Source organism: Electrona antarctica (genome assembly GCF_951216825.1).
Source record: "Electrona antarctica genome assembly, chromosome: 1".
In the NCBI taxonomy this organism is placed as follows: domain Eukaryota; kingdom Metazoa; phylum Chordata; class Actinopteri; order Myctophiformes; family Myctophidae; genus Electrona; species Electrona antarctica.
The window spans coordinates 20,020,229-20,038,060 of record NC_136806.1 but is presented as its reverse complement, the minus strand read 5'-3'; the positions used below and the strand labels follow the sequence as shown (position 1 = coordinate 20,038,060).

Sequence of the window (17,832 nt, the reverse complement as noted above, 5' to 3'; positions counted from 1 at the left end):
TACATGTGTCCCTGTTAACATAAAATCGGTCACTTGCAGGTTACATATACAGTATACACATTTATCTAACCTAAAACCCTGATTCAGTTCTCACCATCTGGTGACCCTTTTAATATTCCTTCTATGTTTTACACACAAGTATACAAAGCATTAAAAAGCAGGACAGGTATAGGAAGTCAAGCTTAGCAAATATCACAGGTCCTTCTTGATTTGTATCAACTCTTACTTGTATCTCTTTTTTGCTTATTAGTTTTTCCCCATAATAGTTGCCCACTTCCCACACCACACATGTAAAACAACTTTGTGTACATCAGTTCCAGGTAGAGATAATGTGTACCAATTTCCGTGATCTGTAAGAGTAATATCAAGGCTTTAAGGCCTATGTGAAAAATGCAGGGCAAAATAACCTCTGCCACGCCTTCAGCCTGGCGGAATTAATACAAATAGAGACCCAAGACACCCACATGTTGAAAATTTAAAATAGAAAAAGCATTTTATTACAGCAGACAAAAATACACAACAATTGGCATAACAGACTACATAGGTCGGGGACGGTATGAGAGGAAATACATCTAGTATACAGAGTTGTTGAAGACACGTATCCCTGCAGTGAGCAGCGTCTTACTTGTACGTCTGCAACAGACAGTGACATTAACTAAATTCCAGACTCTAATGGATGTTGGCCTGGTGTCAGCAACCCCCCAAACAGACTACTACAGACTGGTAGTTGAACGAAGTCTGCAAGGAAGAAATAAAAGGAAAATAAAAAGGAAAGACATGGCGTCGGGACATCTCTAACCTTGCGTAATGGTATGCCTACATTGGTGTGTATTTATTGGAGATAGCAATATAGAAACAAATATAAAAAGTGAATTTGAAAAACAAACAGTTGGGGATAGAAATATAGAAACAAATATTAAAAGTTCAAATTCGTAAAACTGTGGTGGTCTTCATTGTTTCTCAGATGCACAGACAGGGGGCAAGACCCGTCTCGAGTTTGCGCGCACCCAGGGGTGGTCAATAACGTTCTGGAGGGACATTCGGTTAGCTGGATTATAGCGGAGAAGCTTGGAGATCAGGTCTCGGGGTCCCTCTGTGACAAATGCTGGGAAATGCAAGTCCACCTGAAAATATCAAGAACAACATTGTCTCTGTTGATCCAATAAAAAAAAAAAACATACAATGAGCACACACACACACAAAAAGTGGGTTGAAAAAACAAAGATGTTAACCTTTGTAATCCTCTTGTAGGTTTCGGTGTGGGTTTTAGTTTCAAAAGGTGGGTTGCCGACCAAGCATTCATAGCACAGCACTCCGATGCACCAAAAGTCCACCTTCTCATTGTGAGTTCGCCCCTCGATCATCTCCGGGGGCAAGTAGTCCAGTGTCCCACACATGGTGCGTCGCCTAAGAAGGTTATAGTATATTAGGCCCTTAGGAGATCCTGTTATTACAGCTCATTCATTTTTATACATATCAAATCACATCACATACGTGAATTCCTTACCTTAGGGATGGTGCATGGACAGACCAGCCAAAGTCTGCAATTTTAAGCTCCCCACGAAAGCCAAGGAGTAGATTCTCTGGCTTGATGTCACGATGAATGACTTTCTTCTCATGGCAGTAATTCAATGCATCAGACACCTCCTCCATGAACTGATAATTTAAAATGTTAGAATTAGACCACCTCTCTTTCACATTAGGAGAAACATAAATCGAGTGCCTCTTAAAAACATCGACTTGTACCGTTGCAGTGCGCTGCTCGTCAAATCGTCCAAGTTTCTGCAGCTCCTTGTACATCTCACCACGTGGGGCAAACTCAAGAACCAAAATGACTCGTGTTCGGTCATGGAAATAGTTGTAAAAGCGGAGGATATTGGGATGTCTGAGGAGAGGGTAGAGTGATATTTCAGGAGCTACAACTAAAGACATTAAATGACAAACAATGTCACAAATGTGTGTACCTTATTGCAGAGAATTACAAGCAAATACTACAATGGCCACATCCACAGTCAGGAAACAAGTTTAAAAGCTTAGTTTAATGCATAGCTGCACAGTAAGTGCTGACAAGAGGGCTGAAAATGCAGTTTGACTGTGGCTAATCTGGCTATCAATTAAAAACTAAAACACTGTTTGGATGTTCCCCATTTTTTATTCCATGTTTAACAATTTGCACCTGCTCAACTCTTTTGAGTCTAGCATGACAATGCTTTGTACTACTACAATGGCAGCCAAACCAGATCGTTTAAAACCTACAGGACATGGCAAAACATGCACAGCACTTTTATATTCCAGTGAAAATCATTTTCTTTGAAGAAATAAAATGAAGATATCACTGAAAATAATTGACAGGGTTGAGTAAAACACGCTCCTGAGCATGGAGCCAGATGCAACTTTAGATATATACACTTGTAAACAGTTACTGAAATTAAAGGAAGGACTGTTAGTGCCTGCCTATTACATAATACTAACCTGAGATGGGACTGAATCTCGATCTCTCGTCTCAGCTGATGTTCCACGCCTTCTTTTTCTATCTGAGATTTAAACAGAACCTTCAGCGCCACAGTGGCTTTATGTGACTTCTCCCTTGCAAGGTACACATTCCCAAACTTGCCCTTCCCCAGTGGTCGACCAATTTCAAAGTCATTCAGTGTGTACTTCCTGAGAAGAGAAGAATGCACAAATTGAGCTCATGTTTGAGACAAACACACTTGACAGTAGACAAGACAACACATGGTGTGGAACACGTGTCGAATTTGAAGTCGGTGGGGCTAACGGTTCTCGAGTTACGTGGATTACAGACGTACACAGAGACTTGGTGCATTTATAGTAAATAGATTGAACAGTCAATATAAAACTAGTAGATTACAGTGTTGTATACTTGACTCACTTTGCTGCAGTGCAGGATGAAACAAGGGCTCTCCCAGGCCCTAAAAACACCAAAACAAACAGGTCATCTTTCTCAGCATACATTCATTTACTAATAATAAACTTACATTGAATCATGAATCATAAACAATAACAGTATCTGAATCTGATACATTAATTTCTGCTGTTAAGTGACCTTTTTTATTTAGATTAAAAATAATACAGGAGAAGAACAGTCGGTACCTGTGATCCCAGTCGTGCGGTTCACCTGTACACGCTGTGGGCCGGGTACTGTAGATGGGGTGGCAAACTGAAATTTGAGAACAGACATAGACGAGACATTTAAAAAAAAAAAGTAGTGCTTCCAGTTGATAACCAGCTTTCAGTGTGCAAGTTCACTGTTGGCACTTCTTCCAATTTTCTGTTTCCAATGTTGTTGTTGTGAACAAAAATGGGTAACAAAATGAAAATGTGGAATAGTATAATAAATGACCAAAACATTCATAATTAGACATACATAGAATTTATAATGATAAATGCATCAAATATTTAGTTAGTATTATATGGCGATATTATTGGGCTTGTTTTTGGAGGTGGGTTGGCTTATTTCTCTCACAAGAGTTGGCAACACTGCCCACAACTACAGTTTGTACTGTATAATTATGCTGCTGTGTAACCCCAGCTTCAGTAGTACCAGGTATCAGTCTGCTTTTTGGAAGCACTGGTATGAATGTTTATTGTAAAATGTATATTTTTATGAGTTAGGGGTGTTTCTTCTCTGTATGTAGTGTTTTATGTTGTCTGTTTTTATTGGACCCTTAAGTCTGAACAAATACATTTGATTGATTTAATGTATTTGTTGATGTGACATGCATTATTGTGTAACTTTCTACCATGTTAATTAATTTAATGAATACATGGGACCACAATGGTAACAAGTCCCCAGGACTTTTGTTATACTTTAGCCTTAATGTCTTAACTGTACCACGTACTGTTTACATTTCTGACTAGTAAAGTATTCAAGCAATCAAAAGGGTGGTTAGGCTCCCTCTGGTTAGGCTTAGTTATGTCAGAGATCGCCTCGGAGTGGGTACCCACTACCCAGGCTTTTATTTTATGTCAGAGACAAAGACCAACTTGGACCGTCGAACTAATGTCAGGGCACCGACAAAACACCACGAACTGTAGGCCTTGTATACTTGTGTTGTGTAGCGATAAGAGATAGAAAACCTACTGGTCTTTGGAGAGTTTTGGGATCTTTGTTTTCCTTGTTCTGTGGAAGAAACAGACGGATTCGTTTTAAGTGATGCTTATTGTACTCAACTGTAGGCCTACTGTCTCTGTAGTACTACTACTACTACGATTCCCCAAATCCAAGTGGGTATATTTGTGCACCGCACACAAGGAAGGATGCTAAGGTTACTAGCTAACTTAACTTACTCCACCACAGTGTCGGTTACTAGCTGACCATAAATTACATATGTGCGCTGAGTTCATATCAACAATCACCTTTCATTACATGCCAAGGTTATATACATACATCGTTCGATATTACTTAGGCGTTATACCTTTGTCACTACAATGCTAATGCTAATGCTAATTATAGACAAAAAAAACTCGCGTATGTTACATTGTGATCTTTCCAGTATTATCGCTGCTCAATAACACGGGGACACACATCGGTGGAAATTAACAAAGACGTTACCTGCATCATATTGAAAATTGTAAAAAATTGAATGTCGGACGGAAAAAAATAAACGAGTTTAAAGCAGCGAAGCGAGTCAAGCGACCCTTGTTTCCTTCTTCCCTGCTGCTACAGCCGCCAATGTTTTAAAGACGCGCTAGTTGTTCGCGATTGGTCCCAAATGTTCTACTGAAACCTTCCCCATTGGTTGGAATGTAACGTTGTGGTTGGTGCATTGAAGTAGTCGGAAGTCACGTACTGGCTCTATGGGCGTAGTCAAGTTGCTGATCCGGTTTGGTTCAAGAGCGATCTTGCTAGGGAGCGGATACTAAAACAGTAGGCGGGCTCTAGAACGGACCACCAGAATTGTTCGGATTTTGGAATAGAAACCTCCTGTTTTCGGTTCGCAACAGCCCGCCTACATGCACCGTCATACCACGGATTATCATCATAAAATAAACCTAAATAGGAATTTGGAAAGCCAAGAGATTCATTCAATAAGGTTTATTTGTAACACACAGTACACACTCGTAAAAGTACAAGCTGCTAAATGTGTTTCTTTTTATCCATTAATAATAATGTTCCTGGATGTAAAGAAATACAAAATTAGTACAGGATTAAGAAAATACAGGGTGAGTGAAACATATATAGGTAAATTCGAGAGCTTTTGTAATAGTTCATTTGATTTGACTGAGCACATGTAAAATGCATTCTACACATGTGTGCATCGAAATTTGGGTTGTTATTAAAGAAAGGATAATTATTGTAAAATAGGGGGCAAGATCTATAACCATACACATTATAATCTATCAGTACAGGGTTTGACTGTTTGAGGCACTTGTCCTTTGGACACAGACAGACAGACAGCAGGAGTACAGACCTTAATATATACTCTAAGGTATACAGACGGATAGCAGACCTTGTGGTCGCTGGAAGACACATTTGCACATTTAAAGGGTAATGTGCAAATCTTCCAGCAATGTATCCTGGATACATTGCACACAAAGTATATACATGTCAAGAACATTTTACATACAACCAGATTTATCAGTGAATTATAATTCAGTTGGGCATTGAAATAAACAAAAACATGATTCACGAAAACAATCTAGTCATAAATAACGGTTCTCAGTTCATTTAAAAGAAAGTGCAAAGTAAACAAAAAATAATCCAGACACAAAAGGCACAGCAGTAAGTAATCCCATTACGATATGTGCAAAGTACAACATACATTTTGGTTTTTTCTTTTCAAAACAAATGATATATAAGATTCAGCAGCCAGCAGCAAATTCAAAGGATTCCAATCCCTTTTTTGCAGATGGGTTCCCAGATTGATTATTCTATATCATACACATTGGGTGATTCAGCTGTGACAGATGCCTATGCCCAAAGTTGGCATAACAAGTACAGTAAGTAAGTAAAGAATGTAGGTATTCAAGCAACCAATCCATCGCTTTTGCTATGTTGACAAGCGGGAGAATACTAACCAGTACACTGAGCAATATTCAAATGTTCATTGATAGAACCATATTTGTGATAGAAATCTACAGAGGTAAAGACAACAGTGGCTTCATTGTCTGTCAGACGCACAACCAGGGGGCAAAAGCCGCCTTGAATTGGCGTGCACCCAGGGGTGGTCAATGACGTTCTGCAGAGACAGCCGCTTCGCCGGATTATAGCGGAGCAGGTTAGAAATCAGGTCTCGAGCTCCCTCTGATACAATTGACGGCATACGCAAGTCCACCTGAAAATACCAATTAGTTACAATGTCATAAAGTCAGAGTTGCGAGAAAAAACATTATTTTGTAGTAGCAATTGTGATGGGGAAAAAAAACAATCATTGAGACCCCCCCCCCCCTCCATAGGTTCTGAGATTTTTGCAGGGGCTATTACTGTATAAACTGTATAAACTTTCAACAAACTTAAACAAGGGAATAGAAGAAAAAGAGAAATGTTAACCTTTGTAATTCTTTTGTATGTTTCTGTGTGGCTGCTGGTTTCAAAAGGTGGGTTGCCAACCAAGCATTCGTAGCAGAGAACCCCAATGCACCACATGTCCACCTTCTCATTGTGGCATCGCCCCTCAATCATCTCTGGGGGCAGGTAGTCCAGTGTCCCACACATGGTATCTCGCCTAAAAAGGTAAAATCGTATGGTAAAAATGTATCAACATGGATAGTACGGTAATTATCCATAACACACAACTTTGAATATTTATAAAAGCCCTATATCAATTGCATTAATTATTATTATTATAGTATGGTGTTATCATGAAAAGAAAAAAAGAAAAAAATAATCAAAAGCTTTATTTCAAATATAAGGAGTCTATTATTTATTCATCTATTTGTATTTTGCCTTCAATTTGTATGGCATTACTTGCTTTTGAGAAATCTTTATATATATATATATATATATACATATAGTAATAGTCGAAACACATATATATATTTATATAGTAATAGTCGAACTCGAAACATATATATATATATATATTAATAGTCGAAACATATCACAGTGTTGCTTGGATTACCTTACCTTAGAGATGGTGCATGGACAGACCAGCCGAAGTCGGCAATTTTAAGCTCCCCACGAAAGCCAAGTAGTAGATTCTCTGGCTTGATGTCACGATGAATGACTTTCTTCTCGTGGCAATACATCAATGCATCAGACAGCTCCTCCATGTACTGAAGATGTAAAATGTTAGAATTAGACCAACTTCGCTATCATTTTAGGAGTAACAAAAATGGTAACATGTGGCAATTCATCATGAAGTAATTTTAATTTACTTGTCATTAACACTTTCAGAGGCAAGGACACACCACACCACACCACACCACAATATCATGCTTTGTATAACCACTTAAGGGTTATATGCATTCGCATAGCTGTAAGGACTAGGTAATAAGGTAATAAAAAAAAAAGGTAATTTTTTGTCAGAACTCAGAACCAAAACAAGGCATTGCTCGACAGTCCTATTGTTATTAGGCCAAAACATTAATACATATTACATAATAAAGACATAAAGTTCACAGCACTCTTTCCATTGTCTTACTGTTGCAGTGCGCTGTTCATCAAATCGGCCTAATTTCTGCAGCTCCTTGTACATCTCACCACGTGGTGCATACTCAAGGATCAGATAGACTCGTGAGCGGTCCTGGAAGTAGTTGTAGAAGCGGAGGATATTGGGATGTCTGAGGAGAGGGAGAAATGAATAGTGATTAATCTGCAAGACTGGACTATTTACTAGCAGTTTGCACAAGGGTAGCATTGGACAGGGTTAGCAAAATCAACAGGACAAAAACAATTCTGTCAGGGGTTTCTCTGTGGGAAAATGCAAGACTATGGTTCACTCGACTGAACTCAACTTTATTGTCACATCACAGGTTTACAGAAATAAAAGGGTGAAATTCTTTATTGGAGAAGCTCCATAAAAAAAGGTTGAAAATGAAAAACTACCTCAACCACAATTCTTTTTAGGTTCATACAAGTTAGACATTTTATTCAGAATCAAACTGGATGCAAATTGAATCTGGAAAGGTCTCCAACTAAGCAAATTATAGGATTGCTAAAATAACATGAACATTATATTACATACAGAAATACTAACCTGAGATGGGACTGAATCTCAATCTCCCTTCTCAGCTGGTGCTCCATGCCCTCTTTTTCTATCTGAGACTTGAATATCACCTTCAGCGCCACAGTGGCTTTCACTGACTTCTCCCTCGCAAGGTAAACATTTCCATACTTTCCCTTCCCCAGTGGTCGACCAATGTCAAAGTCATTGAGGGTGAACGTCCTGATGAGAAGAGAAGGATGCACAAAGTACGGAATCACTGCTTAAGAAACAAAAAGGCATATCAGGCTGAGAGCTCTGTGTGCTCTCAGTGGAAAACAATCATCTGGCTGCTTTTATAAGCCTGATTACTTTACTAATGCAATTTATGCATTATGATTTTGAAAAAACTGTACAAGCAACAGTCTTGAAACATATGTATCCTCCAGACCTGGAAATGAACTAAATCCATTGATTGATTGATTGATTGAAGAATTTATTAACAGTTTGCAGAATTACAGTACATTTCAAGCACAAACTCAATACAAAGGCTGTTAACTGTGAGTGGACGACCCAATTAAGCATTACACTTGTTTCCAACAGGGTCCACCATGTTCAAATCATCAAAACATTTAGAGACGTACAAATAGACACTTCTATAGACAGAACAGGAATTCATCAAAAAGGAGGTAAAAAGGGAAAAGAAATATATACAGTGAGGGGAAAAAAGGGGGGGGCGGGGGGGGGGGGGGATTCAGATTTTACGGGGGCCAGTTTCGAATTGCAGCCATCCGTAGGTGCCCTTTGAGAGCGGTTTTGAAGGAGTCAAGGGATTCGGGATTCTGTCTTAATGACAGTTGGTAGGGCGTTCCACATTTTGGTGGCATAGGAGCGAAAAGAATTTAGTCCCTTGTTTGTGCCGAATCTGGGTTGTACATGGTTCGTTGCACTCCCTCTGGTGTTGTGGGTGTGGACTTCGTTAACATTAAGGAAGTATCTAGACAGGTACATGGGTATCTTGGTGGTGTATCGAATCTTGTGGACCAGACCCATTGCAAGATGCTGTACTCTGTCGTCGACCCTAAGCCATTCCAGCCTGTCGAAGTGGGCAGGGGTGAGGTGGGTTCGGGGGGCTAGATCAAGTAGGAGCCTGACCAGTTTGTTTTGGGAAGTCTGGAGCCTGGTTTTAATAGCCTCTAGGACTGCACAAGCAGTCCTAATCAAATCCAAATCACAAAACGAAACATTGCGACGTGTTGTGTGCTAGTGCTTGTACAGTAGATCTGCTATTTTCACTACATCTTAAAAGTATCTCTCTCTCTCTCGCTCTCTCTCTCTCTAATGTAGGAAACCATAAACATTGGTCTGCCACCCACATAAGTCCCGACCCACTGTTTGGGAAACAGTGCTCTAAAATGTGTCATAATAAGTACTCAATTATATATATAGCACATTTTATACAAAGTAAACTTTGACACGATAAGTAAGTAAACTGTCATATTTCACTCACTTTGCTGCTAAGGTAGAAGCTGAGTCCATCATATGCCCTAGTAGAAAATATCAGCAAGGAAAACATGCATTGATTACAGCAAGGAAAACATGCATGATTAATGTGATCAATGTGTTCTAAGGTTCTATGGAGAAGAGCAGAGCGTAGTCTACCTGTGATTGTAGATTTGTCTTTGGTGTCAGGAACCACTTGAACACGATGTGTGCCAGTTACTGCATGCTATTTGGGAACACACACAATTACTGGTTATTTAATAGGCTGCTACAGAACAGCTTTGGGCGAGGTCACTGTTGTTGGAGTTGGCCCTTCCACATCACAACACCACAAAAGCATGAGTTTACAATTTCAAATAATTAACAACAGTACTTAGCAGCACTTTTTTGCTAATATATCGTTACATTAAAGCTAGATAGGCTGATAGCCTACTGGCAATCTGCGACTATAGCCTAATGGAAATAACTGACATTTTAAGTCGAAGATAAAAAGCTCAATAACATGAATAATACAGTTCTAACAATGGGAAATATATAAAATCGAACGTTACCCGCATCATACTGAAGAATTTCTGATCAACGCGATCGAATTCTTGTAATACACACTTATTACACTTAAATAAAGCTACTGTTGGTATGAAACATTCCGCCCACTGTTTTGAAGTCACTGGTTGTTCATGATTGGTCCTATACGTATGACAGAAATGGTTCCCATTGGTTACACCTCGCGTCACCAGGCAGCCAAGTTAACCAACCTCAACTAATGTGATCCGGTCTAGAGTCCACCTATCGTATCCGGTCATGTGCACGCACACATACACGCAAGTAGCTTTTCCGTATCCGCTCTAGACTCAGGCCGGATCAGCAACCTGTAACGCATATTTGGCCCCAGACTCCCAGTCTACCATTGGTCGGAATTGTTCGAAATGGCCAGTGTGATTGGAGCACAATTGTTGGTTACTAGCAAGCACCGCCTGCTAAGCCATGAAAAACAAACTGTAGTAAAAGCATAATTTTAAATAACAATCACAAGAGTTAGGTTATACTGGAAATTGCTTATTTATTCAACATAGATTGCCAAATACAAAATTGGTTTGACTGTCTCAGAGCCAGAATACCCGAATCAAAACAAATCTGCAGGCATATTGATTATTGATTATTTATGTATGTATTTTTTATTATATTTTAGAACAAAGCACGGGCTTGCATTGAAGTGTCGGCTCCCACCACAAACCCAACCCCAACACAGGAGGAACAGTCAACAAGGGATGTAGAATCTAGCCGTGACACTAGTTATGCAACAACCTTGGTGAAGCCACAGAGCAGCTGGTATGTGCATTATGCTTTTCTGTTTTCAATTATTGTTAATTTGTTGTTGTTGTTGTGTGTTTTGGCCATGTCAGCCAATTCAGTTGCCTATTAGCTCTCATTGTCCATTGATGTCATTGTCACCGCTGTCCAGCTATAGTTTGTGTCTGTTAAATCCTGCTAAATGCTAATGTTAGCCTGCCTGGCTATAATCGCTTGCTTAGAGGTAGAACAGTTTGTTCTGATTGAAAATGAATGACAGCAACTGCCTTGCATTTAAGTTGTGTATAACCTGATAATATGGCCGCTATTCATTGCATTCCGTGGACTGTATGAACCAATATAGAAGGGTATACTTTGTTTGATGCTCCGAGGAGGAATTGATATTGTGTGTGTGTGTGTGTGTGTGTGTGTGTGTGTGTGTGTATAAAATACATGTTGACCAAATATTTTATTACAACTCTAAAATGTGCATTGTCTGCATTTTTGCACCTTTCTGTTATGAACCAGACAATAAGACTACTAGAACCAACTAGTCTAGCATTGATCAAAGTCCATTCCAAAACATCTCATTCATCATACCTAGCATCCTCTGTTGTGTTTTACATCACTTGCTGAAGGAAGGGACAGTGTGTCCCTCGTTTTGCAGCTGCTGACACACATGTTTCCCATGGAAACACATTGAAGGTGGGGTCAGAAAATCTCACTAAAATGATTTGCCATTGAAACAAATTAATCAGTTGTAGACCTGGTCAGTACAGTCAGTGCTAAAAGGAGGTACAGCTTCACAATCTTAGGTTGAGAACTGCACCCTGTACACTATTTTGTCTCTGCTTCTCCCAGTTCCCACCATGGCCTGACCTAGTTGTTGTTGGTGTTATCATATCTATCTAGGCACACGTCCTCTGTTTCATTCGGAAGCGATGGCATTTTCCATCATGCAGTTGGAGGCCCAGCTGCGGTTGTGCCAGAATTGTCTGTGGTGCTACAGGAGAGTCTCATGGCGGCTACTCTCCCAGAGCTCAGCACATAGGTAAAGTGTGTGTGTGTGTGTGTGTGTGTGTGTGACTGTGTGTGCATATATATATACTGTATATATATGGGCGTGGTGGTGTTCTATACTCATTCTTTGTTTTTTTCTTAAATTGTTAAAGCTTTATATTCTGTTAGTACTTAGTAATCATTGCTATAGTGTCTGTTCAACAGGGATCTCCCCGTCTCTCCTGCTCTTTAGTAAACATCAGGTGGGTTGCCTATTTCAGCCAATCAGTAAAGAGTAGGCTACCCTTTTATCAGCTTCAATTTTATGGTGTTCCAATTTTGTCTGCTCAGTTCTGTGTCATCACTACCAATTTCACTTGTTTGAGGAGATCTCTCTCCTGACTGGATTAAATTGGTATCCTGAACTGAAAATTCATTTTCTGTTTTCTAAACAGCTGCAGAGACAGGGAGACTAATCACTTACTGCACCTGTTTAACGTAACTTCAATTTATGGGAATCTTGCAAAAAATAATTTCACCCACTCCTGGTGTAAACTTGATGCTAAACTTGAAGTTGTACAGATTACTATTATGTTTGACTTTTCTTGTGCTGTATTTGTTTTGTCATTGCAGATTGAATTTGAACAACTACGAAATCTTGGGAGTCAGACCTAATGCCAGTTTGGAAGAAATAAAAAATGCATTTTTTGATAAATCAAAAAAGGTAAGGTTCTTCCAACTTCATCAGTGAACTGTCAACATGTGACACAATTTGCCTGCTGTGACCATTTTATTGACCCCTGTTGCTGTAGATTCTTTATATGGCCACATGAGGGTGCATTTGTACAATTCATGTTTGCCCTCAACATTTCTTCCAGTGGGCTTTTGGAGCCTGGACATGGATGACATGTTTGTTGTTGTATATTTAAATGTTTGCACATTGTGGTTTTGGAGTAAAGGAGCCCCCAGCTTGCAAACATGTCCATCATACACAGTTCTGATAATAGTTATAACCTTCATTATCATACTATGATAGGACCATACATAGACTGTAACTCAAAAGTGCCTTACAATATTGAGATGTACATTTGTACAATTGTAGTGTACATTTGGATGTCAAATGTACATTTGACAAATTAATAAATAAGATCAGCCGCTTTTCATAATAACAGTGGCTTCACCAGGAACGTCAATTGGAGGGTACAGGATGAAAATGTTTTTAATGCATGCAATTGGATGATAGAGATCACAACAAGTTGCACCTGTGTCTGTCTACTTACCGTAAATGTTTGGATTAGATACAGTGTATGCATATAGGGGTGAAAAAGTTAATCAAACTAATAGATTTTATCAAGATTTTATCCATATTTGTAGCCCTTTATGCCTGCTGACTCTCGACACATCCGCCCTTCCACATGTTGCTATAGCTACACCCAGACAGTGATCCATCTAATCCAGGCCTCCACAGCCAGTTTGTGCAGCTGAATGATGCATACCGGGTGCTGAGTAAGGAACTGAGCAGAAAGGAGTATGACCTGAAGCTCAGTCGGTACTACACTGGTAGCCAGGCCTTTACGTCCACCTCCAGTAATTCCAGGTGGGTACATGCACAATTAACCAATGTATGCTATTTTTATTGGAGCCTCACATGCATGTGCTCCTAGAGCAGTGCAGTGCTCCATATAAAATATGTAGGTACTTCTGTAAGGGAAGCATCCTTAAGGCCATTTCACACGGCCAGCTCAGCAACGCAGTGTTGAAGTGCCACACTCATCATTAAACAGGCAATGCCTGGAAATAGGACAGTGGCATAAAGGAATACTGCCACCAGCTCAGTGGCCTTGTGGTTAGAGTGTCCGCCCTGAGACTGGGAGGTCGGGGTTCAATCCCCAGCCGGGTCATACCAAAGACTCAGTGCCTCCCTGCTTGACACTCAGCATCAAGGGTTGGATTGGGGGTAAGTCCCTGCGACATACTAGCGTCATGTCCAGGGGGTGTACTTGTACATCAAGCTGCCTCACGCTACAGAAACAGGAGATAGGCTCCTGCCCTATGGGCCCCATGGCTCGGCAAGGCTACTTACTATAAAGGAATACTGGGAGAGATGTCAATGCGGTGTGGGGTGGCTGTTTGTGATGCACGTTTGTGATGTGTGCTGTTCGCAGCCAGTGTGTTGTGGGCTATATAGTCCACTTCCTTGGTTTGGACCAGAATGTTGTTGATAAACTGTTTCTTTTTCCACCAATTCTATTCCTTCTTACACAGGCTAATATCAAGTGGTTAAAATGTCACGTGATTCAATTATTGATCCAAGTCCAAATATCTACCTTTTATTGCATTCTACATCAGAAACGTTTTAGTCCTGTCTGGTTATGTTGGTGCGTTCATTTATTTAATTCTGAGCTTTTGTCAATATGAAGGCTGAAGCATACTATCCAAATTAACCTGCCACACAAAACGGTGGAGAGTCCTAGGGTTCCCAAAAAGTATTCACTTTCTATTGTTGTAATCTCGGCACCGCTGAAAAAGAGGATCCCAGCCCTCGGTGTGTTCTCCGAGAACTAAATAAAAGTTGAAATTATTTAAATGAAAAATTCACAATCTATAATAAAATATTGGTTCATTCTATTCATAAGTTATCCGACTAAGCCATTTTATTTTTATTTGATCTACCTATAAGACAAACTGAACCAGTGGGGTAAATGCTACAGGGTTTGATTCAACCAGACTTAACCTGCTGGTGTGAAAGCAGTAGCACCCATCTTAACTTTACCCTTGAACGCTTTCTTACAGCCTTCATTTACTCTTTGTTCTTCTGTCCCACCGTCTGCTCTCTTCTCCGTCTACCTCAGGGAGCAGTTCCGGCAATCCCAGCCCCAAGAGATGACGCCAGAGGAGCGAAAAAGAAGGAACTTTCGCTTGGTGGGATATTGTGTTCTCACCATGGTACTTGGCATGGGAGCCCATTATGTCTTTTTCAGGTAACAAACAAATGAACGCCAGGAGAATATGGCACCTATCTTCTTCAGTAGTAGTTGAGAATATTCAGAGAATATAGTGTGCAGGTTGTCTATAACTCTAGTGGTTGCCCTACCCTCGCAGGAAATTCCATGAAATCCATACTAACTTCATGGACGAGAAAGACAGAGTCCTCACAGAAATTTACAAGGACGCTAAAGAGAGGGCCAGGTGTGTAGAATAATTACTTTTCATACATTTATTTGAAATTATGTTAAAAGTAGTAAATGTTGGTCCTGTTTCGCCATGTCAACGTTTATTTTCCATTAAAAAGTGACGTAGTACACTGTCCCACTTACTATACCTCTCCTTACAAGCAGAATCAATAATTTGACACAAAACTTTGATTAAAAAAAAAAGCAGAGCAGCAGTCAGTTACTGAATCAGGAAATAATAGACCACAGTCAGAATTGAGTATTCAACAAAGCTATCTATTAATAATCATTTGTATATTCATTATGTTCCACATGTGGTAACAGTAGATTTAATTGGTTCTATGCTTGCTCTTTCCCAGAGTCAACGGTTTTAAGAAACAGACAGAAATCCTGCGTCAGAAACACGCAGCATTTCTGGAGAGATACAAAGTCCGCGGAGGAGATGACAAGTAGCAGCTTCCAAATCTTGGTGTGGAATAACTGGGACAATTGGGTTCAGTTGACCAAATGGTTTGTATTAGGCTTATGAAGGGACTTGCTGACTTTGTTGAAAGTGTCAGTACTTAAAGCTTAAAGATGCACAGAACCTTCCCATAATACAGGATAAAGGGATACATGGTGTTGAACTCCTCATCAAGCTGATCTGTACTTGAGTGGGTCCTCAATTAGGGCTATTGAATCGGGTACAGTCAAGACAATGTAAATGGAGTAATCAGCGCCAGGGACATAATGCAAACAGTTTGACCATCATGTTATGAAAAGGTGTATTGTCAAAATTCAGTGGACTCTGAGCATCCATGTTTGAACACATACCTCTCCAAAGTAACAACAATGTTGTTAACCAGCAGTTAATGCAATGACGGGAACATGCAGACTGCAGATTTTTTTTTTAAACAAAAATGTTTATTTTTATTATCGTGAGAACTATGGCTTCCATTTTTGCATTGCTACTTTTCAGGACTAGAAAGCCTGTTTCTATTAGCTTGGATTCCTTATCGATGATGTCACTGGTGGACGGGTTTCTGAACTGCCCAGACCCCTCCTATGAGACACAGACTGAGGAGAAAAAAACGGTGCCATTTTATCATGATTATTAGTGCGGACCTATATGAAAAGTGGTGAAGTGGGCCTTTAAAGCAGTTTGTTGTTTGAAAAAGGCCTTTCCATATTCAGTACACCAGCGCGTCCAACTGTAGGTGTCAACAGCAATATAATAAGGCCTGCATCCTTTAGGAAGGAAACCAAGACATTAGCAATTTAATTTGACTCACAGAGGGCACTCTACACTCAGTAGCTGCTCTGCTTCTGTGTCATTATTCTGAAGAGAATCAAGGTTTTTTTTCTTTTTTGTTTGTTTTTGCCATTTCTGCTTTATTTCTGGTAATGGCCGTGCAAAGATTAGGAGAGAAAGGGGGTGACATGCAGCTAAGCGAATCGGATCAGATTCAAACCTGAGGCAGCTGCTGGAAGGACTATTATATTAGAACTTATTCATGTGCTATGGGCTCTTACCAGGTGGGCCACCTGTCACAAGAATATTTGGATTATGACACATGCACACTTTGCACAGTAGGTCACTTCTTTCAGACAAAGTAGCTGTAACATGCTATTGTACATTTAGTGCTCTCTTGAACTCACTGATTGTCACTATGAACTTACTATGTTTTCCTTTATGTGCCTCTGAGTGTTAGTGTAAGCTTTACCCTCTTTGCTGGGTCTAGAATATATGCAAGATGGGTAATTCAAAGGGTGTCATTGAATACTTTGGTCTTTCAATTTAGCAGATATTTGGGTAGATTCAAAGGTCCAAAGACTTTATTTATCACATACTCATCATACGTGTAAGTATCGGCGGTAAGCCTTGCTGAGCCATGAGGCCCGTATAGGGCAGGAGCCTATCTCTTGTTGATGTACAGCACAAGGCAGCTTGATGTACAAGTACATCCCCTGGCCATACAGCTAGTATGTCGCAGCGCCAGAGATTTGCCCCCCACCCAACCCTTGATGCTGAGTGCCAAGCAAGGAGGCTTTGGGTCCCTTTTTTAGAGTCTTTGGTATATGACCCGGCCGGGGATAGATCCTTGACCTCCCAATCTCAGGGTGGACACTAACCACAAGGCCACTGAGCTGTATGGGCAGTGAAATATTGGTGAAGCGGACTCTGCCAGACTGTGCTTCAACTTACTTCCAACAGTACATAATAATATAATACAAGTACACTACATGCTGCCAACAATTACCACAATGCCTTTTGATTGTTTATAATAACGCCAGTACCAATATCATTAAACACTCATCTTGGTTGAACATTTATTTGATTTCTTAACTTCTTGTCATTCTCAGAAATGCTTTGTGTATGGTTTGGCTGTTGGTTTTAGCAGGGTGTAGCACAATGCAGAACAGACTACTGTCACTGACATCACCAGACTTACTGTCGCTGACATCACCAGTCACACCTAGTGGACTGGTGTCCCATTATGTATGTCGCTGGCTGGAAATGATGGATCTTTGGTGAGCGACACAGTTGCACAACAAAATATAAATGAGCCATAATGGCGAGGTCATAGGTCCAGTCCATATGCAGCCTATGTCCTTCAGCATGATGCTTCTTATTCTTACTCACTGTTATAAATATAGTATCATAATTCTCTGCTTTCCCAGTTTTGGGAAAGATAAGCTAAAATCCACAACCGATTACAGTCTGAGCTCATAAGAGTATCATGTGAATTCTGTTTCATGGCGGATTTTGGCATTGTTCTCAC

The 17,832-nt window shown here is 40.1% G+C and overlaps 3 protein-coding genes across 4 annotated transcripts; 1 reads left to right on the top strand and 2 right to left on the bottom strand.

Annotated features, from left to right (window-relative positions):
- Positions 1-465: 465 nt before the first annotated feature.
- Positions 466-4,731, bottom strand: LOC306941420 (aurora kinase B-like). The gene is made up of 9 exons (XM_079526878.1): positions 4,574-4,731; positions 4,103-4,141; positions 3,112-3,178; positions 2,891-2,930; positions 2,473-2,661; positions 1,747-1,885; positions 1,508-1,656; positions 1,233-1,407; positions 466-1,124 (listed from the first exon to the last, which is right to left on the bottom strand). Exons 1-9 carry the CDS (start codon positions 4,580-4,582, stop codon positions 951-953), a joined length of 981 nt encoding a protein of 326 aa, XP_079383004.1. The 5' UTR covers positions 4,583-4,731; the 3' UTR covers positions 466-950.
- A 310-nt stretch (positions 4,732-5,041) lies between these two features.
- On the bottom strand, positions 5,042-10,263 carry LOC306941489 (aurora kinase B-like). Its single transcript, XM_079526997.1, has 8 exons — positions 10,160-10,263; positions 9,768-9,834; positions 9,616-9,652; positions 8,160-8,348; positions 7,605-7,743; positions 7,088-7,236; positions 6,512-6,686; positions 5,042-6,296 (listed from the first exon to the last, which is right to left on the bottom strand). Exons 1-8 carry the CDS (start codon positions 10,166-10,168, stop codon positions 6,123-6,125), a joined length of 939 nt encoding a protein of 312 aa, XP_079383123.1. The 5' UTR covers positions 10,169-10,263; the 3' UTR covers positions 5,042-6,122.
- Positions 10,264-10,570: 307 nt separating this feature from the next.
- On the top strand, positions 10,571-17,383 carry dnajc4 (DnaJ (Hsp40) homolog, subfamily C, member 4). Of its 2 annotated transcripts, XM_079497961.1 has the most exons (7): positions 10,571-10,937; positions 11,811-11,949; positions 12,531-12,621; positions 13,325-13,494; positions 14,750-14,878; positions 15,000-15,086; positions 15,430-17,383. In XM_079497961.1, exons 2-7 carry the CDS (start codon positions 11,840-11,842, stop codon positions 15,521-15,523), a joined length of 681 nt encoding a protein of 226 aa, XP_079354087.1. In that variant the 5' UTR covers positions 10,571-10,937; positions 11,811-11,839; the 3' UTR covers positions 15,524-17,383. The 2 variants fall into 2 exon arrangements, with proteins under 2 accessions (XP_079354087.1, XP_079354088.1); XM_079497962.1 differs by lacking the exon at positions 15,000-15,086.
- Positions 17,384-17,832: the final 449 nt, after the last annotated feature.